This window comes from Sminthopsis crassicaudata, chromosome 1 (assembly GCF_048593235.1).
Source record: "Sminthopsis crassicaudata isolate SCR6 chromosome 1, ASM4859323v1, whole genome shotgun sequence".
NCBI classification, from domain to species: Eukaryota; Metazoa; Chordata; class Mammalia; order Dasyuromorphia; family Dasyuridae; genus Sminthopsis; species Sminthopsis crassicaudata.
Genome location: NC_133617.1, coordinates 606186665 through 606212461, shown reverse-complemented (window position 1 = coordinate 606212461; position 25797 = coordinate 606186665). Strand labels below are relative to the sequence as shown.

Here is a 25797-nt window from a genome sequence, read left to right as displayed (position 1 = left end):
TCTGCTCTTGGGAGTCTGAGCCACATACTTGCCTCTTGCTTCTGAATGTTTTTCTTTCTAGGTACATCCCCTGCCCTCTACCCTTCAAACACCATTCCTACACAGGAATACTACCCCTTGTGCCCAGGTCCTTCCTTTGTCTGTGTTGGATCTGTGAGCCAGAACAGAGAGTAGGCAACAAAGCTGTCAGCTTTCACCTGTTCCCATTGTGGTACCCTAGTATTAGTCTGGTGATGCTCTAATATGGCTTGCAGACTGCTTCCTCTTACCTTGGTGTACACCTTTCCCTGAGCAATAAAGTACTCCAGTGAAGCCATGTATTTCTGGCTGGACCTTCCCCGTATTTGCAGATCCTTCTGTCACCTTTGGTCTGGCACATCTATTCTAGATTTGTCTGGAGGGGAGCTTAGCTATATTGTTTCCTTTTACTTCACACCCTGTTCCATCCCAAGATAAGCCCCTGTGAGTTCCCAGAACCCTATACTTCTGTTAAAGCTAAGAAGGAGGTGAATTGACTCTAAAAGAAAGTTTAAAATTATATGGATCAAGAACAAGAAAATACCATGGATAGAAAAATACATGTTTTTGATAAATGAGTTCATCTTAGACAAGGTAGAAAATGCTCAATAAGCCTAACATTCAGCTGTGTAGGAGGGGAAGTTGTGGTTAGAACACAACTGTTATAAACATGAGCTAAATCAGGCTTATCTTTAGCAGGGCAGTGGACTGCCTTGTTCTTCTAGTTTCACTTGACCTGGCTCTGGGTGCATCCCCTTAGTTTCTAACTTTGGCATCAGATGATTAGGGCAGCAAAGACATCTAATGCAATATTTGGCTGCCTTAAGAGACTGAGGACAATTGCAGATCTCCTTGATCTCTCTTTATATTCCTCTTATATTATTCGGATGGCATATCCTTTACCTGTCTCACATGGAGAAGTGGCTCCACTTGCCAAGCAATCCCATTTATGTTCCATCCTGTCTTCTCCAGCAGACTGCCCCCCTCTCCCCGCATTGCTTTTTCTCAGTTTCCTTTACTGGAACTTTATCCAGATAGTGTCCACTAATTCCAAGACTCACTACCTGGCCCTCTTTTCTTTCTATCCCATTGCATTTGGTGAACTAATCAATCCCCATAAATTCAACTACTATCTATATACAGATGATTCTCACATCTGTTTGTCTTGCCCTGCTCTCCAATCTAACAATTCTCAACTATTAGACATCAGTAATTATATGCCATATAGTCATCTTAAATGTAAACATGTTCAAACTGAACTCCCCATATCCCTGTCACATCCCTCCACTCCTTATCCTTCACTAGTCTGAATATTCCTATTACTATTGAGGGCAACACCATTCTCCTAGTCACCAAAGCTCACCACTTAGGAGTCATCCTTAACTCTCTCTTTCACCTCCTCCTCCCCATCATATCTAATCTGTTGCCAAGTCTCATCAATTCTATCTTTGCTTCAATTCTGTCCAATTTTCCCCCTTTTCTCTCCTGACCTTTTTAACACTCCACTGCAGAACTTTATCACCTGGGACTACTGCAATGGCCTGCTGGTAGGTATCCTGCCCGTCCTCCACTAGGCTGTCCTAAAGTACAGGCCTGACTATGTGACTTCCTCACCCAACCTTTACTCTAGCATCTTGGTTTTGCCTCCTGACTCCCTCATCCAGTAAACTCCAGTAGCTTTTTATAACTTCCAAGAACAAATATAAACCTTTTTGTCTTTTAATTCCTTTCATAATTGGTCCCCCTTCTACTTTTCCAATCTTCTTATATGCCTCCCTCCTCCCCTTCCCATAAATACCCTTTGTGATCTGGTGACACTGGCCCCCTTAGAGCTTCTCTAGCAAGATGTTCCATCTTCTGACTCTGGGCTTTTCATCCTTGACTTTAAATTATTCCCTTTTTATTTCTGTTTCCTAACTTCCCTGGCTTCCATCTAATCTTCTAGCCAAAATCCTACCTTCCATAAGAAGTTTTTCCTGATTACCTTTTTAATCAGGTATTTAATCAGGTAATACTATTGTTTCCGTCAGTCAGTTATCTTCAATGTATCATCCTGCACAGAGTTTGTTTGTACATAACTGTGGGCAAAACGAAACCAATGGGACCAAGATTAGAAGGAAAGCACAAAGTTGAGAAATAATTTTTACAACCCATGTTTCTAATAAAGGTTTCATTTCTCAACTACATAAAGAATTGAGTCAACTATATAAGAAAAATAGCCATTCCCCAACTGATAAATACTTTAAAGGATATGAATAGGCAGTTTTCAGATGAAGAAATTAAAGCTATCTATGGTCATTTAAAAATGCTCTAAATCACTATTGATTAGAGAAATGCAAACTCATACAACTGAGGTATTACATCACAGATCAGATTTGCTAATATGACAAAAAAGGAAAATGATACTTGTTGAAGATGTGAGAAAATTGGAACACTAATGTATTGTTGGTAGAGATATGAACTGATCCAACTGTTCTGGAGAGCAATTTAAAACTATGCTCAAAGGTTGTAAAACTGTAAATACCCTTTGTTCCAGCCATAGCAATGCTAGATTTATATCCCAAAGAGATCATTAAAAAAGGGGAAAGGACTCACATGTACAGCTCTTTTGGTGGTGGCAAAGAATTGGAAATTGAGAGGATACTCATCAACTGGGGAATGGCTGAACAAGTTGTGATATATATATGAATATATATAATGTAATACTATTATTCTATAAGAAAGGATGAGCAAGAAAATTTTACAGAAAAATCCATACATACATATATGAACTGATGCTAAGTGAAGAGAGAAGAACCAGGAGAACACTGTACTCAGTAACAGCAGCATTATGCAAATGATAAGACTTAGCTCTTCTCAGCAATGCAATGATTCAAGACAATTCCAAAAGATTTGTGATGGAAATAGCTCTACATATCCAGAAAAAGAACTATAGAGTCTGAATGCAGATTGAATACTATTTTCACTTTTTTTGTTTTTTTCTTTATTGTGATATTTTTTCTCTTGTTCACAAAAATCACACTTTTATTCTGATTCTTCTTTCACAATATGACTAATGTGGACACATATTTAACATGATTGTACATGTATAAACTGTATCACATTACTTATTGTCCTAGGGATGTAATAGTAAAGAGAGGAAGGGAAAAAAATTTGGAACTCAAAATCTTACAAAAAATGAATGCTGAAAACTATAAATGTGTACGCATAAACTGTGAGCTCCAGAAGAGGAGGGACTATTTTTTGTCTTTGTCTTCCTCTAGTACTTAGCACAGTGATTGATATGTAGCAGGCACTTTTTAATAAATCCTACTGCTCTATCTTTGTAGTATCTTTTGTACCTATCTTTTTTTGTCATCTATGTCTACATCTTTATTATCTTTCACTTAGATTATTGAATTATAATTGTCTAATAGGTCTTCCTGTTGACAGTATTTTCCTACTACAATCCATGCCCACAGAGTTGTACTACTGGTCTTCCTAGTTAATAGGTATGATCGTGTTATTTTGCTGATCAAAAAACCTTCAATTACTCTGACTTCTTAGTGAATTCAAACAACAACAACAATAACTTCCTTAGTCTTTTGGTCAGTGCCATCTACAATCTGGCTCCGACTTACCTATCAAATTTTATTTCATATTATTCCTTCTCATATCACTAACACTTCATCCAAACTGCATAACCTACTTTTCCAAACTGATTTCACTTTATTCCATCTCAATATGCCAAACTGACCTAAATGCTAACCCTCATGCATGATAATCATTTAAATCAGTTTAAATCAAACTATCTATATAACATTAAGGAAACTATACTACCTCTACTTTAAATTTTCAGTATTTACTGTAAATAACCTCCTTTCAAAACAAAAATTTATGCCTAATTCAATATTGTGGTTTGAAATAAGTTAAGGAAAACAATCAGCCAAAAGAGTTTTCTTTTCTTTTTTTCCCCCTTTTTTTATAGTAGGAAGTTTATTTTTAATACACATTGCTTTATGAATCATTTTGGGACAGAAAAATCAGAGCAAATGGGAAAAACCATGGGAGAGATAAAAAAACAGAAAAAAGAAGTGAACATAGCATGTATTGATTTACATTCAATCTCCATATTCTTTTTCTGGAGGCAGATGGCATTTTCTGTTCAAAGTCTATTGGGATTGCTCTGGATCACTACATTATTGAGAAGAACCAAGCCTTTCATAGTTGATCAGAGCACATTTTTGCTGTTATTGTGTACAATGTATTCCTGGTTCTGCTTTTTTATCCTATATAACTTCGTGTAAATCTTTGCAGGCCTTTCTATAATCAGCTTGTTCATCATTTTTTATAAAATAATAATAGTCCATTACCTTCATGTACCATAACTTGTTCAGCCATTCCCCAACTCATGGACATCCACTCAGTTTCCAGTTCCTTTTTCACTACAAAAAGGGCTGCTACAAACATTTTTGCACATGTGGGTCCCTTTTCCTCCTTTAAGATCTCTTTGGGATACAAGCCCAGTAGACGCATTGCTGAATCAAAGGCTATGCACAGTTTGTTAACAGCTTCATAATCTTGAAGTGTTGGATACTTGCTTGTTTTTCACCTTTCATCCTGTCAGTTGCCAAGTTCTCTGAAGCAATACATTTGTATTGGGGGATAAAGATCCAGTAATGGCACTACTAGATTAAAGGGTATGTACAGTTTTATAGCCCTTTGGCATAGTTCCAGATTGGTTGGATCATTTCACAACTTCACCAACAATGTATTAGTGTCCACATTTCCTCCAACATTTATTATTATTTTTTTCCTATCATCTTAGCCAATGTGAGAAGTGTGAAGTGCATTTACAAAAAAGATTTTAAGATTTTTTTCTTAGTTCTATTACTAGAACTTCATCACAAAGTTTAGTGTAATCATAAGCTTTTTTGAAGATGTTTAGATATATAAAACAAACCAATTGTGTTAAGGGCCAATCAGTTCTATAATAGCTCACAAAGATGCTTCTTCAGACACTGTTAATCTGTGCACTAATTTTCTCAACTCATTGGTTAAGATGACTCAAGATTTGTTACTTGTCTTTCACAGAATAAAATCAGAGAGTCCATATCTCTGGGCAAAGATTCACATCTTTCCCAATACCCTCTCCTGTCAGCTTTCAATATATCAACTGCTAAGGATTTTTTGCTGACATGGAGGTTTTTCTTGGCAGCTAGTTGTTGCAGGCACAGAAGAATTCATCCATGGAAGCTGGACCTTTTCTAAACCTCCTCTCTTGAAACAAGATTTGGCAATACGGATAATTATGATTTCTTCTGGCTTACATATGAAAGAGTGTATTCCTTTGTCATGTAATCTCAGGTCTTTTAATTAAGAGAAACACAGTATTTCCAGAGACAGATCCATCTCGCTTTTGGACAATTCTACTCATTAGAAAAGTTTTTCTTCCATCAAGTCTAAATCTGCCTTTTCTTCCAGGCTGTACATTGCCAGATCACTATCATATGGCATGAGCTTCAGACACTTCAGCATCCTGGAGCCCTTTTCTGGTTGCTCTCCAGTTAGTTGATGCCTGAAGCACGTAGAGCCAATCTGGCTCAAACTCATCATTGCTGCCCCACATACACTCTACATATCTACCTACCAGCCAGTAGTACTACTTCCCATATATAGCCTTCTCTCTCTCCAAACTGAACTTCTATAACGTGCCTAAAGCACTTGTTTCTTTATTTTATCTTTTCCAATCTCTGGAGCCCTTACTGTTAAAGGAAGTGAATTTTTCTATCTCTGAACTGTATGAAAAGTCATTGAGAAGTTAACAGGCAATATAAAAGGGGACCATCAGCAAAGCCAGTTCCATTATGGGCAGAAAAACTTGCAGCCTCCCAGGGAAACATAAACCATTTGAAGAATCACATAGCCTGCAAGGGTCCATATCTAGAAATAGCTAAAACAGAGGGCTTCCCTTAAAAAGCCACAGGGAGAGTTGGACACCAAAAGTAAGTCACTGGAAGGATCCAGAAAAGGTGATAACTAGTGCAGGCACATTGGCACTAAGGGATACTGCAGAGATCCAAGGTCCTTAGCACAGGGCTAAATCACCACTGAGCACTCAAGATCAAATGTTATGAACCTCCAAGATCCAGACAGATTTAATCCTGGAAATAAGATTGGCACAGGAACCCAGGTCATTTAGGTTAAGACACAAATGTTACAGAAGGCAATTGGTGGCAGACCTTTGCTACAAAGTCCCAATTCAAGAAGGAAAGCTAGAAAGATAATTAAGCCAAAGAAGACACCAAACAATATAATGAATCATAGATTTGGGGCTGTGCAAAAATCCAGCCTAAAAGGAAAAGGGTCAATATAAATAGTGTCTTAATAAAAATATGCATTTTCCTCAAAGAATACATGAGTACCTAAAAGAAATGAAGCAAGAGATGTAAAATGAAATAAAGATTTGTGAAGAAAGAACCAGAAGAATAAAAGAAGTTTAAAAAGAAAGTGATATGCTGAATGAAATGAGCAGAACCAGGAGATCATTATACACTTCAACAACAATACTGTATGAGGATATATTCTGATGAAAATGGATATCTTCAACAAAGAGAAAATCTAATTCTGTTCCAATTAATGGACAGACTCAGCTACAGCCAGAGAAGGAACACTGGGAAATAAGTGTAAACTGTTTGTACTTTTGTTTTCTTCCCAGGTTATTTTTACCTTCTGAATCCAATTCTTCTGTGCAACAAGAAATTCAGTTCTACATACATATATTGTATATAGGATATAGTATAACACATTTAACATGTATGAGACTGCCTGTCATCTAGGGGAGGGGATGGAGGGAAGGAGGGAAAATCTGGAATAGATGTGAGTGCAAGGGATAATGTTGTAAAAAAATTACCCATGCATATGTATTGTCAAAAAAAAAGTTATAATTATAAAATTAATAAAAAAAATAAAAGTTGCTCAACTTTAAAAAAAAGAAAGTGATAAATCTTACCCAAATAACCCACTTCCTAAAAACTAGAATAGATCAAATACAAATCAATAATTCCATGAGATAGAAGAAATATTAGAATAAATAGGTATCTGATATGAAAACAACTGGAAAAGAGGTCAAGAAGAGAGCATTTAAGAATCACTGGATTCTCTGAAGACTATATTTTAAAACAAACCTGGATATTATATTTCAGGAAATATAAATGAAAATTCAGTCCCATATTAAAGCCAAAAAATAATTTTTATAAATTAAAAAAATTTAAATGCAGAAGCCTTTCAAGGTACAAGGAATCAAAGTAAGGACTACATAAGACCTGGAAATTCTAACATAAATGAGATATCGGAATACAATATTTCAAAAGATTATAATAAAAAATGACTTACCTTGCAAAGAATATAAGGAGAATACAGGAGAAAAAAATGAATTTTAATGAAACAAGATTCTTCAAAGAATTTCTGATGATGGAGATAAAAAGAGCTGAATAGGAATTTTGAAATATAAATGTAAGTCAAGAGAAATCTAAAAAAATGGAAGGAGCTATAGGATGATATAATACTAACATCCTAATAAGGAAGAAGAAACATGACCTTAAGAATCTTAGTGACTCCAAAAAATATTTAGGGCAAATTTTGTTTTGGAAATATCTATTATTTTCATAAAATCAACTCTTAGTTTTGTTTATTAATTCAAAAGTTTTCTTATTTTCTATTTCATTAATTTCCCCTTTTATTTTCAGAATTTCAAATTTTGTATTTAATTGGTTTTTTTTTTAATTTGTTTTCTAGTTTTTTTTTTTTAGTTGCATGCCTAATTCATTGATTTTTTTTTTTTTTTCTCTATTTTATACAAGAAAGCATCTAGAGATATAAAACTTCCCCTAAGAATTGCTTTGGCTGGATCCCATAAATTTTGATATGTTGTTTCATTACTGTCATTCTCTTGTATGAAATTATTGATTGTATCTATGATTTGTTGTTTCACTTGCAGTATCTACTATTTTCAAGAGCTTGGGAAGCTGCTTCTTTCATTATAGAGAGATAATTGATTTTCTTGTGTTTGGACTTATCTTACTTGGCTGTAAATTTTAGTGGCTCTAAATCAGGACAAAAGAATCATAAATTTAGAGCTAAAAGAGAACTCACTAGTTATCTAGTCCAACTCCTTGAAATTTCCAGATAATACAACTGAGGCCTAAGATCACAAAGAAAGCAAATGGCAGATTTGAGATTTAAACTCAGGTCCACTTGATTCCATACCTGGTACTCTGCTTTATATCATATTATAAGGGGTCATTCCAAGTTCCATAAAGATATTAAGTTATGACCAGAGTGGCTATCTAAATGAGTTGGTAATAATCCAAAAGTACAAATGGCCTATGTTCTTCTGAGCTGTCTCAGAGCCTAAAAACTTGATATGTGTACACACACACACACACACACACACACACACACACACACACACACACACACACACACTTACTTCTTGTGTATTATTCTGAAGATAGCTTGGCTAATGGAACTAATAAGGAACAGAGCCAAGTATGTGTAAGCTCACTTCATTTTTATTATTAGCATTACTCTGACCAGTATAATTTTAAACAGAGTTCTCAAATACTTTTCAAAAATCTAGAAAAGAGAAGAACATTAACTTCTTATAAATTTCTAAAGCACCCACACTTTCATGATAAAAACAGATTTAGTCTAGGTCCAGAGAACAAAGCAAATCTAATTCAAAAATATCTAGGTTCAAACAATTCTTTCCTCCCAATCATGTCAGGTTTTATAGAGTAATAAAATAAAGGCATGATCTTACTTATTGGACACTGCTGCACAAAAGGTAACTAGACTAATCTGCATTCTTGTCTCAGCTCTGCTACTATAACTTTCAATATGCCATATTTCTTGATGTTTCCTCTTCTATAAAATGAAGAAGTTGAACGACCAAATGATAATGTGAATTATAAATTATGTTCTAGCAGTATACTAATAAAAAATGTTTTAGCTTAGTCATATATCTTAGCATCTTCTCAATAAGTAATTAAAATTCACACATTCTATGTAGAAATAACTAAGGGACAGAGTATGTACTCTACTGGTATTCCAATAAAGTTAAGAGAACTAAAATAAAGCCCCCAACAAAATGACTGAAACCTCTGCAACAAATTTATGATACATGCCATGGTACATAGCTAGAGACACAAGGCATCAGTAGGCACAAATAGATTGCAATTTGTATCATACTGGAGGGAATACATACATTGAAGGGATGAAGGGTCTGTATGAGAAGCTGATTCCTTTCCTTGCCTCATTCCCCACCTTTTGGACTTCAAAATTTTACCTCTAATGCGGTTTCATTATGGACTTTAGCTCAGTGCTTTAGGCCTCCTTCTTCTAGTTCATCCTACTACACTTGCGGCCTACTCACTATTGAATATCTGTCTGCAAAGCCCATCCCTTTTGCCCATCAATAAGTTTCTCCTGGAGATTCCATTTTGTGAAGGGGCCCAGATTGATCTGCCTTTACTGTCCTCCCCAAACTGTTCCTAATTTTCTGGGCTTCAAAATAATCATTTTCCACTCCTCTTCCACTCCTTTTTTTGGTGGTGTCTTTCTGCATTAGAATATAAACCCTTTGCTGCATAAATACTACTTTGGAAAATAATTCGGAATTACACAAATAAGTTAACTAAAATGTCCATATCCTTTGAATCAGAGACTCTGTTACTGGACTTTCATGGAGCCAACAATAGGAAATATGTCCTGATATACACCAAAAATATTTACAGCAACATTTCTGGTGATAGAAAGGAACTATATAGGGCTTATCAATAGGGGAATGGCTAAACAAACTGAATATATATGCAAATGAATGTAATGTAATATTACTATGTTGTAAGAAATGATGAATGTGATGAATTCAGAGAAGCCTGGAAGGATCTGCACTGATACCAAGTGAAGTAAACTGAACCAAAAAAACAATATACACAGTGACGACAATTAATATAAATGGAAAGAAAGACAACCCACATACACACACACATACAGAAATCAAAAGTAAATATAGCAAAATTATACAAATTAAGCATGACTTAAGTGAAGAGATATGATAGGACACTCTCAACTCACTTCTTTGAGATGAGAGATCCACAAGTATGGTACATTGCACATGATTTCATACTTTTTCAATGTATTAATTGATTGTGCTGATTTTTTCCTCTTTTTTTTGTTTTTAAAAAATGTGGTTTCAAGATCATAGGTTTTTAGGAGGAGGTGGAATACTAAGGAAAACTGGGATAATGTAATAAACAAAGGACATCAATAAAGATTTATTTAAAGAAGACCCAATTATTAGCTCTTTAAGGACAGAGAGATTTCTTTTTGCTTGTATTTACATATTCAGCATTTAGTACAATGCTTGGCGCATATTACTAAATGTTTATTTTCTTTTCTTTTTGTCACAAATCTAGATATCTCAAAATATTAGTAACTTTACAAAAATGTATGTTTCTATTTCAAATATAAAATGATTCACAACAAATGAAAAGTCTATTCACAGGATAAAATGAAGTTACTCCTTCACATTCATACTTACATTGTTCTCCTGGTTTTTGTTGTTCTTTAGAAGCGTAATAATACAGTTATGAATGAAGAAAGCAAGAGTAAGTACTCCAGTCAACTGTGGAAAATGAAATCTGATCTCTAGGGGAAAAAAAGGAGAGAAGTCATCAAAATTTACAACTAGGAGAGATACATTAGCTGCCAAAGATGTGATCAATAACCAAATGGCAAAAATCAGTAGTTTCTGCTTTGTTTTAGATGTGCCAATTAAAAAAAAAAAAAAGTTTCCTGTTGTTGCTTTTGTCCAACATTACATGAGAATGGCATGAATTTACTAAGAAAATGCTCACAAAAATTGTGAATTCATACAGCCATTCTGGAGAATGATTTGGAACTATGCTCAAAAAGTTATCAAAATATGCATGCCCTTTGATCCAGCAGTGTTACTACTGGGCTTATATTCCAAAGAGATCTTAAAGAAGGGAAAGGGACCTATATGTGCAAGAATGTTTGTGGCAGCCCTCTTTGTAGTGGCCAGAAACTGGAAACTGAGTGGATACCATCAATTGGAGAATGGATGAATAAATTGTGGTATATGAATATTATGTAATATTATTGTTCTGTAAGAAATGACCAACAGGATGATTTCAGAAATGCTTGGAGAGACTTACATGAACTGATGCTGAGTGAAATGAGCAGGACCAGGCGATCATTATATACTTCAACAATAATATTATATGATGATCAATTCTGATGGATGTAGCCTTCTTCAACAATGAGATGAACCAAATCAGTTCCAATAGAGCAGTAATGAACTGAACCAGTTACACCCAGCGAAAGAATTCTGGGAGATGACTATGAACCACTACATAGAACTCCTAATATCCCTATTTTTGTCAGCCTGCATTTTTGATTTCCTTCACAGGCTAATTGTGCACTATTTCAAAGTCCAATTCTTTTTGTACAGCAAAATAACTGTTTGGACATATATACATATATTGTATTTAATTTATACTTTAACATATGTAACATGTATTGGTCAACCTGCTGTCTTGGGAAGGGGGGGTGGGGAGAAGGAGGGAAAAAATTGGAACAAAAGGCTTGGCAATTGTCAATGCTATAAAATTACCCATGTATATATCTTGTAAATAAAAAGCTATAATAAAAAAAAAAAAAGAGAGAATAAGCCGAAAATGCTCTACAAAAAAGAACAGAGAAGGAAGAAAAGTTTGTATGATTTTTCTCAACAAATGGTCTTAAAAGTATTGGTGATATTTGCCTTAGGCCCTCCTCTCTTGGCATTCAATTTCAAAAGTGTGAAAAACCAGTGAGATGAATTTAGGGGACACATCAAACTTTCTGGAGAGAAAAGGTAAAATAATGCATATAAATATGAATGGTAACAAAAAGGGAAGTCTTTGAAGAACCTGTTTTTCAGTGTAGATGTGCTGTATTTTGATTATCCTGTTTGTCTTTTTATAATTGTTCAGTCATTTCAATGATGTCTGACTTCATGATTCCATTTGGAATGGGTATTGGGTCTACATCCCAAAGAGAACATAAAAGAGGGAAAGGGATGCACATGTACAAAAATGTTTGTATTGTCCTTTTTTGTGGTAGTAAGGAACTGGAAATTGAGGTGATGCCCATCAATTGGGGAATGGCTGCAAACAGAGAAAGAACTATGGAGACTGAATGCGGATTGAAGCTTACTATTTTCCTTCCTTCCTTCCTTCCTTCCTTCCTTCCTTCCTTCCTTCCTTCCTTCCTTCCTTCCTTCCTTCCTTCCTTCCTTCCTTCCTTCCTTCCTTCCTTCCTTCCTTCCTTCCTTCCTTCCTTCCTTCTTTCTTTCTTTCTTTCTTTCTTTCTTTCTTTCTTTCTTTCTTTCTGTATTCCCTTTTTGTTATTATTTTTCTTTCTCAATGTGACTCATGTGGAAATATGTTTAAAATGACTGTACATGTATAACCTATATCAGATTACTTATTGTCTTGGACAGTGGATTAGATAGGGAAGGAAGAGAGAAAAGAAATTTGGATTTCAAAATCTTACAAAAATAAATGTTAAAAAGTATATTTACATATAATTGAAAAAATAAAATACTATGAAAATAGATATTGGAGCAGTTTTCCATTTCCTTCCCTAATTCGTTTTTACAGATGAGGAAACTGAGTCAAAGAAGGTTAAGTGACTCACCTGGGATCACAGAGCTAGCAAGTATCTGATGCTAGATTTGAACCCAGGATGACAAGTCTTCCTGATTCAAGGTGCAGCAGCACTGTATCTATTTACAACCTAGTATCCATTAGTAGCATTCAATCCCCACCAATGATAATGTACGGAGGGAGAAAAAAAATTGCTAATATGATTATCCCAAGTATTTTTATTTGACCAATTAGTAACTGTGGAAAAATGTTTTCTTGGCTAGACTCAGAATTTGTTAGCAAAGGCTACCTGGGTTATTGTTCTCTATTAGCAGTGAAAAGTTGCAATATTTATACTAAACATAGTGGGTCTCAGAACCTCATGCTTATGGCAAATGATGATATTTGCCACAGGGGGAATAGCTTTAGCTGCCCAGCCACAATAACACATATTCTATAATCACAAAGGTGGTGTAGTTCCCACTGATTTGGACTGGGTAAGCTGTTCAAAAAAAAAAAAGGGAAATGATCACCAAAGTAAAAACACATTTTCCTATTATCACCCTTCTTTTACAAGCACTTCTCTTCTGAGAAGGAGGTGATGGGAATGCTGTAGGAAGCAGGGGGAAGAGGACAAACAAGGCCATGAATATCTTTACTTCAAAACTCCTTATAAACAAAGTTCCTTGATTGCCCTTTGTTAGTTGCTTAAGAGATACCTAAGCTGAGTCACTTATGAATAGCTCATCAATCATTTTTGGATATCTTTAAAAAGGACAAATTAAAATAAATCTAAATAGACACAACCTCCAACACTGTACAGAGTTAGTTGTTCAGAATATTAACAAGAGTGCAACAAAATACTGATTTATCTTGATTAGAAATAAAATGATGCCAAAACAATCTATATTTAGAGATCACAAAGTAACATTCTTTGAAAAAATAGAAGGATTCTCTCTCTCTTTTAATAATAGTTTATTTTCAAAACACAGAGCTAGTTTTCAACATCTACCCCTGCAAAAACTCTGTTTCAAAAATCAAATTCCTTTCCTTCCCCTCCCCTCACTGACAGCAAATAATCCAATATATATTGAACATTATAATTTTTCTATACGTATTTTCACATTATCATGCTGCAGAGAAAAATCAGATCAAAAATGAAAAAAATGAGAAAAAACAAAAGCAAGCAAACAACAACAAAAAAGGTTAAAATACTATGTTGTGATCCTTATGCTTTTGCCTCAGTTGTCCCCCAAACTGAAAATACTTTCCCTCCCTAACCCCTGTCCTTTGCAATCCTTGATTTCCTTTAAGATTTATCTCAAGCATGACTTACTGCATATCTTTTTTAGTTCTCAAGACTGCAAATGTTTTCCCTTTCAAGGAAACCACATTTTTTATTTCTAATTAATCATCTGCCTGATTTACATAGTTATCCTGAGATGCACTGTTTTTCAGGGTATAGTCTATTATACTGAAGAAATATCAAAATTTCAAAAAAAAAAAAAATCAAACTATCAAAAAAAAAATGAAAAGACTAGGAAAAGACTAATAATCATAATCTTCATTCTTCCAAAATCAGCAAGCTCTTACCATAACAGAAACAATGTTGATGATAGGCAGAATTCTTGATGAACAAACTCAAAGTAGATGTTATCTGCATATGTCAATCATGCAACAGATTTCTCAACCTTCAAAATCCTGAGATAATGTCTTGATTAAAGAACTGTTTCTTTTTTGTTATTCCAACATACATTACTTTCTTTCTTTCTTTTTTTTTTTCAGGTTGGGGTTAAGTGACTTGCCCAGGGTCACATAGCTAGGAAGTATTAAGCGTCTGAGACCAAATTTTGAACTCGGGTCCTCCTGAATTCAGGGGTAGTGCTCTATCCACTGTGCCACTTAGCTGCCCCACATACATTACTTTCAAAGTAGAAAAGACAGCAAGGAATAAATTAACCTGCTTAACTAAACTAATCAAGAGGGAAAAGGCCTCAACCTTATCCCTGATTTTATCTTATCTTTAATAAAAACGACTTAGAGTTTATCAAAGAGTAGGATAGTTCTATAATAATTATAGAGCAAGATTGTAAACTTATAGATAATACTGATTTCATAGTTCTTAAGCTCTAACAGCTTACCTGGCACAAAGTACTCTGTTGATGTAAACCAATGAAATTCCAAATGGAAACCCAATTGAAAAGTCTTCAGGGTGACAAAGAAAATCAAATAGATAACTGATATAGTGCCTATAAGAAAGAAACAATCAGAAAATGTTTATCATTTGAGTGTCTTTCAAAAGAATTTATGAAGTACTTTAAACAAAATACAGGAAACTTTTATTGCTCTCTGAATCCAAGAGCAATTCCCCCAAAAACCCAATTTAGAGGTAAAGCTTGGAAAGATGGTTCTGTCTATGTGAAAGGAAGCAGGAATATCAGGAGGAAAAAAATGGATTCTGAGGAGAATGCCAATAATAAAAAATAATTCTTTCAGATTTGATTGCAACATTTCAAGTTACTCTTAGACTCTAGTTTATATTTTTAATTAGACTTCCCCTTAGGGTCATGATTAAATTCAATTGGATTACATTCACATAAGCTCACCCCATGAGGTAAAAACAAAACAAAACAAAACAAAAACAAAAACAATCTGGACTTGCTTTAACATGGACTTTCCAGATGATAAGGAAGAAATTAAGTTAGGACACAACTGAAAGAGTTGGCTAAAATGTTAGAAAGTATCTGGCTCCCTCTCCAATGAAGTCCTGGTTAGGTATTATTACGTTATAAGCTGTAGATCCCAGGCTTTACCCTGCTTTGGATGTTACACACAGGAAAATGTGGAGCATGTAGAGATGTAGGACAGTCTAGTTGGAAGGGATAGTTACACTCAGGGATTTAATAACCAGTTCAAAAGGAACTTAATAGCTAGAAGCAACAGCTGAAGTTTTATGTCCAGGTTTGGGGTTTAGCCAATGTCCTTTTAGGGTTTGGTGAAAGTTAGCTTTCTTTAAAAAAAAAAAAAAAAAAAAAAAAAAAAAAAAAAAAAAAAAAAAAAAAAAAAAAAAAGTTTGGCCATCCACATCTAGAGAGAGAACTATTAAGACTGAATGTGGATCAAAGGATAGTATCTTCATTATCCTTTTTGCTACTGTTGTTGTTTGCTTGTTTTTTTTTTTCTTTCACCTTTTAATCTGATTTTTCTTATGCATCACGACAAACATAGAAATATGTTTAGAATTGTACATGGTTAATTTGTATTGGATTGCTTATTGTCTATGGGAGTGAGTAGGGTGGAGGGAGGGAGAAAAATTTGGAACACAAGGTTTTACAAAGGTGAATGTTGAAAACTATCTCTGCATGTATTTGGAAAAATAAAATAAATAGAAGAACCAAGAGTGAGAGGACAAGGCACTCTGGGATAGCAGCTTAAAGAAACATTATAGACTTTGATCAGCCTTTGGTATGAAGAGAACTAAAACCAAAATAGGAAAGATAGTCTAAGAGGAAAAGGATGGATAAAAAGGAACCTATTAATGGATCTTGCAAGGAGCCTAATAATCAGTTTCAAGAGCTGAGATCCAAACATGAAGATGGAGTACAAATATGTGATTGAAGAATGTGATTGAAGAAATCTGTAGAAATGCAGAGTTGAACAGGGTAAAGAACTATGTATTCAGGTTGTTAGAGGGCTTATTAGCCCAAGTATTGAAAGTCTAAGAATGACAACAGGGGATAAGATGCAGAGGAAGACCACAAGATGGTTACTAAATTCAAAGAAAAAAAATCTCAGATCTAGATATCAGTAGAAGGAAGGAACAAAAAAGGGAAGAGGGTGGCACAAGTGAATTACATGTTCTTTGAAAAAGGAAAAGTCTTTGGAGAAGGGACAGAAGAATGGCTTTCAGGTGGCACTGGAACAATCCTTCCTCTTACAATGGAGAGCTGAAGAAAATTGATATGGATAAAAATGGTTACAAGAGATATGACATCCTCATGGGGAAAGATAGGTTTCAATAAAAGTGAGGAGATGGAAGGAATGTTGGCTAAAAAGTTTAAAAATATAAGGGAGTTTATTGAGAATGCAGAAGTTCTAAATGGCATAGTGAAATGGTCTAGATAAATGAATGGACTATGAAAGGAACTGATTGGGGGAGAACAGGATTTATCAGAATAGGTTATTTAGAAGGAGAAAATATGAGCATCTAAGAATGTGAGATTGCACTCTGCTGTAAGGAGATACTTGGGCTTACCTAGAATGTTAAATTTTGCAAAAAAAGATGGAGATTTGAAGTTGAGCAGTGGTAGGAGTAATCCTACCAGATACAAAGGCACTGTCCTGGACTTATTCCACCATTTTTCAAACTGCTGGAAGTCAGTATTATTGTCAAGGAAAACTTCAAAGGTGTGGTTGCTGGGTTGGCTATCACCTCCAGCCTCCGGACAAATTACTGTAATAGAAAAATCATTAGGTTAAGTGAAATTATGAAAAATACTGACTCTATTAGGAAAATTTCGCTTTCTTTACTAAAGGTCCCATAAGACAGATTACATCCCTTTCTTTAACTCCAAGTGATGTCCTATAAGAACAATCTAAAGTTCAGGCAGTCACACTCTAATAGTCAGAATCTTGATCCAATGGTAACAGTTTGAGTTAAAAACAAGGTTGAAATATAGTTCTGAGAAACCTCAAGAGCCAAAAATACAAATTTAAGCTTTACTCTTGCTCCAAAAAAGTTAAACATATGAACAGAAAAATTCAGAAACATAAATTAAACAAATAAAAAATGCAATCTCAAATAAAAACACTCTGGATCCAAATAGACTTTTATGCTAATTCGATCAAACATTTAAAGAAAATTAACTCTTCATAGTTATTTATAAAAATGGAGAGAAAAACCCCACCATATTAACTTCTTCTTATGAGACAAATCCTAACCCAAGAAGGGAAAGGAAACTATAGATCTAAATGACTAATAAATGCTAATACAAAAATATTCAATAAAATATAAGCAAGGAAATTAAAAGAAATATTCACAAATAGGCTAAGTAGGTTGAAATTTTATCAGAAATATAGGCATAGTCTAGTATTAAAAAAAAAAGGATAATAGTTTAATAATAATAAAAAGTCATGTAATTAAATTAAAAGATGGGAAAATATGAAATAAAATATCCATATATTAAAATTCCTAAAAGCATATAAATTAAACTTTTAAAATTATTAATATTGTTATTAATAACAACAAATTTTCTAAAACCAAAAGCTGGCATTACTTATAATGGAGAAACCCCCCAAAATCTTTCCAATAAGATCTAGAAATGTCTAATGCAGATGCGTTATTTAAAAATCATCTATAGATCTAGAAATGCTAATTATAGAAAAGACAAGAAAAATAGAGAAAATAAACATAATCCCAAAATATGGCAAAATTATCTCTATTTGCAGACGATCCAAGAATTAAATGAAAATATTAACCAAACAATAACTTCAATAAAGTAATATTTTATAAAATAGATTCATAAAAACCATCAGTCTTTTTGTATTTTACTAAAATATATCATTAGGAAGATAGAAAAAAAGAAATTCCATTCAGAATAAGTACAAGCATAAAATATAGGGAAGTTAAATTACCAAACCAATAGTAAGGACTTATGTGACTATAGCTACAGCACACCTTTTACAAAAATAAGGAATTAAATAAGCATGTAGATATTCATTATTCACAAATAAGCCACAATATCATGAAAAAATGGCAATGTAAAAATTATTTTACAGATTTAGTATCAAACAAAACCACTAAGAAAATGCTTTGTAAAATGAAACAGTCATTAAAAAAGAAGAAAAGGTAAAGAATTCTGACAGAAATAACAACAAAAAAGAGAAACAGAAGAAACCTAGCAATAAAAGATTTTAAAGTATATTATAAAGAAGTAATCATCAATTTTTTTAATATTGGTTAAAATTTTAAAAATTATCAATGTAATACAAACAATTAAAAAAAAAAAAAAGATTTTCCAGAAGCAATTAAACATAGAAACCAATTACTCCATCAATCAAAAGACCCAAAATGTTGGGGTAAAGACTCCCTTTTTGACAAAGAACTACTAGGATAACTGCAAAGCAGATTAGTAAAAATAAAGTTTAGAAAAATATGTTATATTGATATCATAAGGTCCAAATGTATACATAAATAATATATGCTAAGTAATGTCATTTTAAAAAACAGGAGAATGTTGGGTACTACCTTATATAAAAAGGGAAAAAAAAGTCTTAAACAAGTGACACTTGATTAAGGCATTTTTAATTACATGAGATTTAAAAGCATTTACATAAAACTCATGCTACTATAATAGAAGAGGAAACAAATCTTTGTAGTAAATATTTCTGAGAATGGTTTGAGATCTAAGGTATATATGAGACTGATATATATAAAAATAAAAGCCATTCTTTAATATCTAAGTGGTCCAAAGGATACAAAAGGTAAATTTTTTAAAAAGTAAACTATCAACAAACACATGAAATGTTATAAATTAAAACAACTCAGGTTTTACTTCATAGACATCAAGCTGACAAAGACAACAATATGGTGAATATTGTTGAGAATGCAGATATTCTAGGACATTAATGAATTAATGTTGGTAGTGCTCTGAATCAATTCAACCATAATGGAAAAAAAAATGGGTTTATACTACAAAAGACAATAAACTACATATATGCCTTTCAATCTAGTGATTCTATTACTAAACATATACCCCAAGAGTCAAAGACAAAGAGAACAAACAGGATAACATATACAAAAATGTAGCAGTGGTGCCCCTTTTTTTTCTTCCTAGCAAAGAACTAAAAATACTTAATACAAACTGGCTGCCAAAAGGCTAACCAGAGTTATATTAAGGTAATGGAATATTATTCTACCTTAAGAAATGAAGAATATGAAGAAGAGATACTTGGTTAAGACTTGTGTGAACTGATAAAGAGTGAAGCAAAAGAATCATCAGCTGTAGTTCCTTCGGAGTTTTAACACTTTTGCTATCATTTTCAGGTCCATCTCATTTCATTCATCCTATTAACCTATCCTTACTTTTGTATCATCTGGTTGTATCTCTTAATAATCTGATTTGGTTGATTAATTTTCAAGGCATACATATTAGTCTTTAAATAGAGATTCTATTCTTCCTCATCATTTTGTGTTGATTTCCTGTCTCTCTTGCACTTAGTCTACTGAAATTTAGTCCATGGGATCCTATCCATTCTCTGAACCTTTAGAGCTCTTCTACAATCTCGTATATGGCAAATTCTATCAGGCTCAGCTTTCCTTTTGTTAACAATCCATGGGGTAGTCACTCTGTGCCACACCCACCCTCTCACACTTTCCTACTATTGCCAATGAATATTCAATTAATCAACAAACATTAAGCACTTATTATGCGCTGATTATAGTGGTAAGAGAGGTGAATATAAAGACAAAAACAAAACACTCTGTCCTCAAGAAATTTACAGTTTAACAGGGAACACAACATGGGTGTAAGCATGACTCTCCCTACATGCACACACATACACAGGCGCACGCGCATACACACACACATGCACTGCATGCACATACACCCCCACGCACACACAGTAGTTTTAAGGTAACTGGGAGGGAAGACAGGAGCAGCAGGTGAGGTGAGGAAGGTGAGGAACGGAGGTGAAGAAGGTGAGGAAAGAGAACGTTCCAGACACATAGGATGATAGTTTACTGTAAACATGGATGGGAAGAACAGCAAGCAAATCATTGTGACTGAATCAGGGTGTGGAGTGTGGCTGGTCATGCCAGAGAAATTAATGTTTGATCCTAGAGGAGACGGGAATTTAATGAGCAGGAAAATGAGAAGTCAGAACTGTAATTTGGGAGGCTATATGGAGAATAAACTCAAGGGGAGAGACATTACACAGAAAACCCAACCAGGGCCCAATTATTGAAATATTCCAAGTAAGAAGTGATAAAGATAGAATGGTATCTGAGTGCTGAGTGGAGAAAAAAAAATATGTAGGAGATGTCATTGAAAGATTTGGAAACATGTTTAGATGTTCTTGGAGGAGTTGAAGACACTGAGGTTAAAAGTCTGGGTGATTGCAAGAATGGCAGTGTCCCTGATAAATAGGCAGGTCTGGAAGAGGGGGAAGGCAACAATAAATTCTGTTTTAGATCTTTTGAGTCTGAGATGTCTAGAGGACATCCAATCAGAAAATGTCCAGTAGATAATGGGAGATATGGGAAAACAGCTCAGGAGAAAGACTCCAGTTGGATCTACAGAGCTGAGTTATCAGTTAGAAATTATATCTGATTGCTCAGGAGCTCTTGGGATCATGAAGACAGTAGGGAGAGAGAACGACCCAGTCACAGAACTATGGGGCACATCTCCAGCTGGGGGGCTGGGCACTGACGAGGAGCTAGCAAAGGGTTAGGAGGGGAACCAAGAGAAACCAGGGCAATGAAAACCCAGGGAGGAGAGGGTTCAGGAAGAGAAAGTAGTCAACATTTCTATTCCATGGAGAGGTGGAGAAGGAAGAGAACTGAGGAAAGGTTACTAGCTTTGGTAGAATATCAGTGGTAACTTTGGAGAGAGTAGTTTCAATTAGTCAGAATGAGATCTAGCATAAGAATTATTTCCTCTGTGTTTAAAAGAATGAAATATCATTAAAGCAAGGCAAGAATTTATTAGCTGCTTTATTTTTTGGGGTAAGAGAGAATTCTGGCAGATTCCTGGTGCATTAAAGTCATCCAATATTACTAAATTATTCTTCTCTGACATGTTCATTACATGTTTAAAAAATCCTCATCTACTTCCTCCTTTTGTCTAGGTAGTCTATATTATACTATATGAAATTGTCATAAAAATGTTTTTTGCTATTTTTCTGTCCTTTGCTCTATTGTTGATCTGGTTCCTAGTTTTCCTTGGGGAATATATTCATTGAACACCTTCTTAGTATGCAATGCTACTTTGCAATCCTCCTACTCCAAACACAATGATCTGTTTCATTAATTTTGAATAAAGTATATATTTAAAGCCACAATCTAGCTATGAGTCCTTAACACTAAGACTCAATGATATGAGGTTGAATTTGCCTTCTTGCTTTAGGATTTCTAGTTCAGTTTATTTAACAAACTTCATTGCTCAGTACCCAAGGAATAGTTTCTGTTTCTAGCTCCCACCTAAAGAGTTTGCCTCCTGGGAAATACTGGGTATCCTGTGTTGTCTAGATAAGTACACAAGTTTTCTCCCAACTGTTCCCTTTTCACTTGAGGAAAATGAAAAGACAAGATCATGTAGCTGGCAATCAATAAGGCCAGCATCAAAACTTGAGTCTTCCTGAGTTCTTATTAAATGTATCTATAAGTAGTAATTAATTGGAAGCTAGTAGTATTTAAAAGACATCTCAAATATAACGTTCTGGGGATCAGCTACCATACTCACTCACAAAAGCATCCTTTGTCAAAGAACCAGACTATAGGAGATTAGTATCTTATCAGAAACCACAAGCTAACAGGAAAGTCAGGAACTCAGAAATCTGGAATCAACAATTTGCTCTGTGTGCAGCTTCTTCTGTGTGTGCCTCATTCCTCACCCATTATCTTGGAATGAATTTACAGAGCCAGAACCATATGTGAGTTCAGTCTATTTCCTAGGGACCCCATCAAACATACCAACCCACCTAGCTAAAATCCCTCCCTAGCTTCATAAGTCTTTGTAATAACATGCTATATAAATTGACAATTACCCCTGGGTAACTCGGCACTTGTGTCATCACCAAAACCTTGAAGGTAATTTCCTAAATAAATTTGTTCTTTCCTCATACTAAAGCAGGCAAATTCCTACAACTCATTCCCCTCATCTTCTATTTTCCAGTTTTACATATTCAAACATGTAAATTTCCCAGTTCAAAAGCCCTTGGTGACTCCATATTACTTCTAAAATAAAATACAAACTCTTCAGGAAAATGTTTAAGGCCCTTCATAACCTGACTCCAATTTACCATAACCTTGCTCCAATTTGTTTTTTCTTTAAAAAACAAACATTAATTTTTAATATTCTTTAAAATTTTTCTGTTTTAGCTTACACTTGCCCAATTCTAATTTGTGAAGAATTTCTTTTTTCAATGAGTTTTTGTACCTCTTTTTCCATTTGGAGCTTTTTTTTTTTTTTTGCTGAGGCAACTGGGGATAAGTGACTTGCCCAGGGTCACACAGTTAGGAAGTGTTAAGTGTCTGAGGTCACCTTTGAACTCATGTCTTCCTGACTTCAGTGTTGGTGCTCTCTCCATCGTGCCACTTCGCTGCTCTCCAATTCTGATTTTTAAGGTATATTTTCTTCAACATTTTTAGTGATTCTTTTTACCAAGTTATTCTCTTTTCATAATTTTCTTAAATCACTCCCATTTCTTTTCTCAATTTTTTTCTCTATCACTCTTATCTATCTTTTTCAGAAATTCTTGTTGTTTTTGTGTCCAAATAGAGTTTTTCTTTGAGGATTTACTTGTAACTGTTTTCATACTTTTGTCTTTTTCTGATTTTGCATATTATTCCCTGATACTCTAATATTATGGGTGTTATGTTTTGTGTATTTTTGCTAATTTTTTTCAGACTAATTCTTAACTTTATATTCATGGTGAGCACTGCTCATCTGGAGTGGGGGAGGTAGGGCACTATTCCAAACTTCAGATTTTTTCGTGCTGCTATTTTCAGAGTTAGTTCTGTGGGTCAGCAAATTTTTCATGTGGAGAAGAGTGAATACTATTCTCCTAGTCTGTGCTCTGGTCTTTACCCAGGAAGGAGCCGTTTCCCTGACACCACAAGTGCTGGTGCTTCCCTTTCCTTTGAAACTGCTCCCAAGATCCTTGCTTCCTTGTGACTGACTCCTAGCGTTCCTCTGCTTTGGAGCTATGGCTCAAAATTGTGTATGAACAACAGAGTGCTAATCAGCGCCAGCAGGAAGGTCTCCTGTAATCTCTCTCTGACCAGTTTTCAAACTCCTTACCATCTCTGGGCTGAGAATTTCTGAAGCTGTTGCTGCCAAGCTACTTGAAAGGCCCACTGATGGTGCCAGTATCATGCATGCTTTGGACTGATCACTACCTTGGTTTCTAAGAGTTCTCTTGCCAACCCTATAAATTGTCTTAGGCTGGAAAATTTTTCTCATCCTGACCTTTTGCTGACTCTGCTGCTCTAAAATGTGATTTGAGGCATTAGCTTAAAGTTGACTGGAGGTGAATGTTGAAACAACTCATTTGGTTTGCTGCCTGTACTCTGTGATCTTGGCTCTGTTCTGCCCCTCCTCTCCTTTTTAGAGTTATTTAAAATTATTTCTTTTCATTCCAATTTCCCATCAAACCAGGCTATGCACTCTTCCCCCAAATCTTTTTTCCATCTTTTGTTTCTGTGCATTTGCATATGCTGTCTTCCATGACTAGAATACCCTTCTTCTTCACCTTCCATCTTTTGAGAATCCTTATCTTTTATCAAGGTTCAACTCAAATTTCTACCTCCTTTGTGAAGCCTTTTGTGGTTTTTCCTGACCTCAACTTTTGTACAATCTTCTTACTTAAGTTACCTTGTACTTACTTACCTGGAAATGTTATATCTCTACCCACTGTCTCTACTTGGCAGAAATGTAAATTCCCTGTGAGCATCAAGACACCTTTTTTGTCTATATATCTCTAGTATTTAGGATACATAAGAAATGCTTAATAAGTGTTTAGCAGAAATGGAAAGAGAAGCCAAAAAAGGGACAATGATTTTTATATAAAAGCATAAAAATACCATATTCTTGAAAGCTTTTTGTATACTTGAAGATAAATAACCTAATGTTTATTTATTCCCTCAACAAACGATATAATATAATCACTGGTTGTTAGACTACACTTCAATCAGAAAATAACTTATACACTGCATAGACACAGGTGTATAGATGTATTTTTTTATATACACACATATATATATATTTCCTTAGATATAAATATCTATGTATATGTATATGTAAATCTATGTGTAGATCTCTATCTATGAACCATAATAATGAGGCCATATGTAAGAATTTAAGGAAAGTGAAGATCCACAGCAATCCTTCTTAAACTACCTAGGTAAGGTCCAATCAATGAAATTCAATAGCTGCTTAAAAACCTGATGACAATCAGATAATGTGATAGTTAATGGAAACTTATTTGCAAATGATAACTTTTTCCCTGTATGAAGAAAATTCAAAACCAGTTTTCATCATGACTCATTTTTCAGTACAATTTTTTGCTCTTAAGCTATTATTTTATAAAGAAAACACCTGTGCAAAGTGTAGATCTAACCCATGATAAAAAGATAATTCACCCAAGCCAAATGATGAAGTCTTACATTTTATCAAAGACAAAAAATAAACTTGTTTCATCTCTAATAAGAGTTTCTAACTTTATGGCTCTTCTCTCCAGTATGTAAAAATGCCATACATAAATCAAAACTAAGTAGAAAAAGAATGCTTACTACTTTTTTTGTTTAACAAAGGTTTTTTTTTTTAAACTTCCTCAGCATTAGGCAAAAAAATTCATAAATAGCTCAAAAACATATTTCAATCTGCCTTTTATATACTTTAGCAGGCATGTGCCATATGTGATATAGTATAGGTAATTACATTACAGAGGTATCAGCAAAAGACAACATGGAAGGGACATGAATTTCACCTGTGACTTTATTTTCAATATATTTAAATATATGATGAAAAAGTTTAAGAAATAACAGCATTAGTAGATAATATACTAATGTTATCAACTGTTATCAGGGAAGCAGTAGCATTTTCTCTTATGTCAATCAAGGGTTTGTTTGCTTCCTATGGAGATTGTTAGTGAGAAGGGCATAAAGCAGAGATTTCAAGATAATTATGAAAATTCTTAGAGTGGGAGGAAAAAGAAAATGACCACAATGGATAACAGTTGTTAATTCTTTCATTTTCTTTTTAGCACACAAGCTAATTAGATATAATTAATAGCATTTATTTAATACTTACTGGCTGCATGACCCTGCACAAGTAATTAACTCCAATTGCCCAGAGAAAAAAGTAGA

General features: G+C 34.3%; 1 protein-coding gene across 1 annotated transcript in view; it reads right to left on the bottom strand.

The window, feature by feature from the left end:
* SLC38A9 (solute carrier family 38 member 9) overlaps positions 1-25797 on the bottom strand; it is a 90021-nt gene that overhangs the window by 25196 nt on the left and 39028 nt on the right. Inside the window, 3 exon segments of the mRNA XM_074282500.1 lie at positions 10601-10707; positions 14852-14959; positions 16966-17163. Coding sequence (XP_074138601.1) covers positions 10601-10707; positions 14852-14959; positions 16966-17163 — 413 coding nt within the window.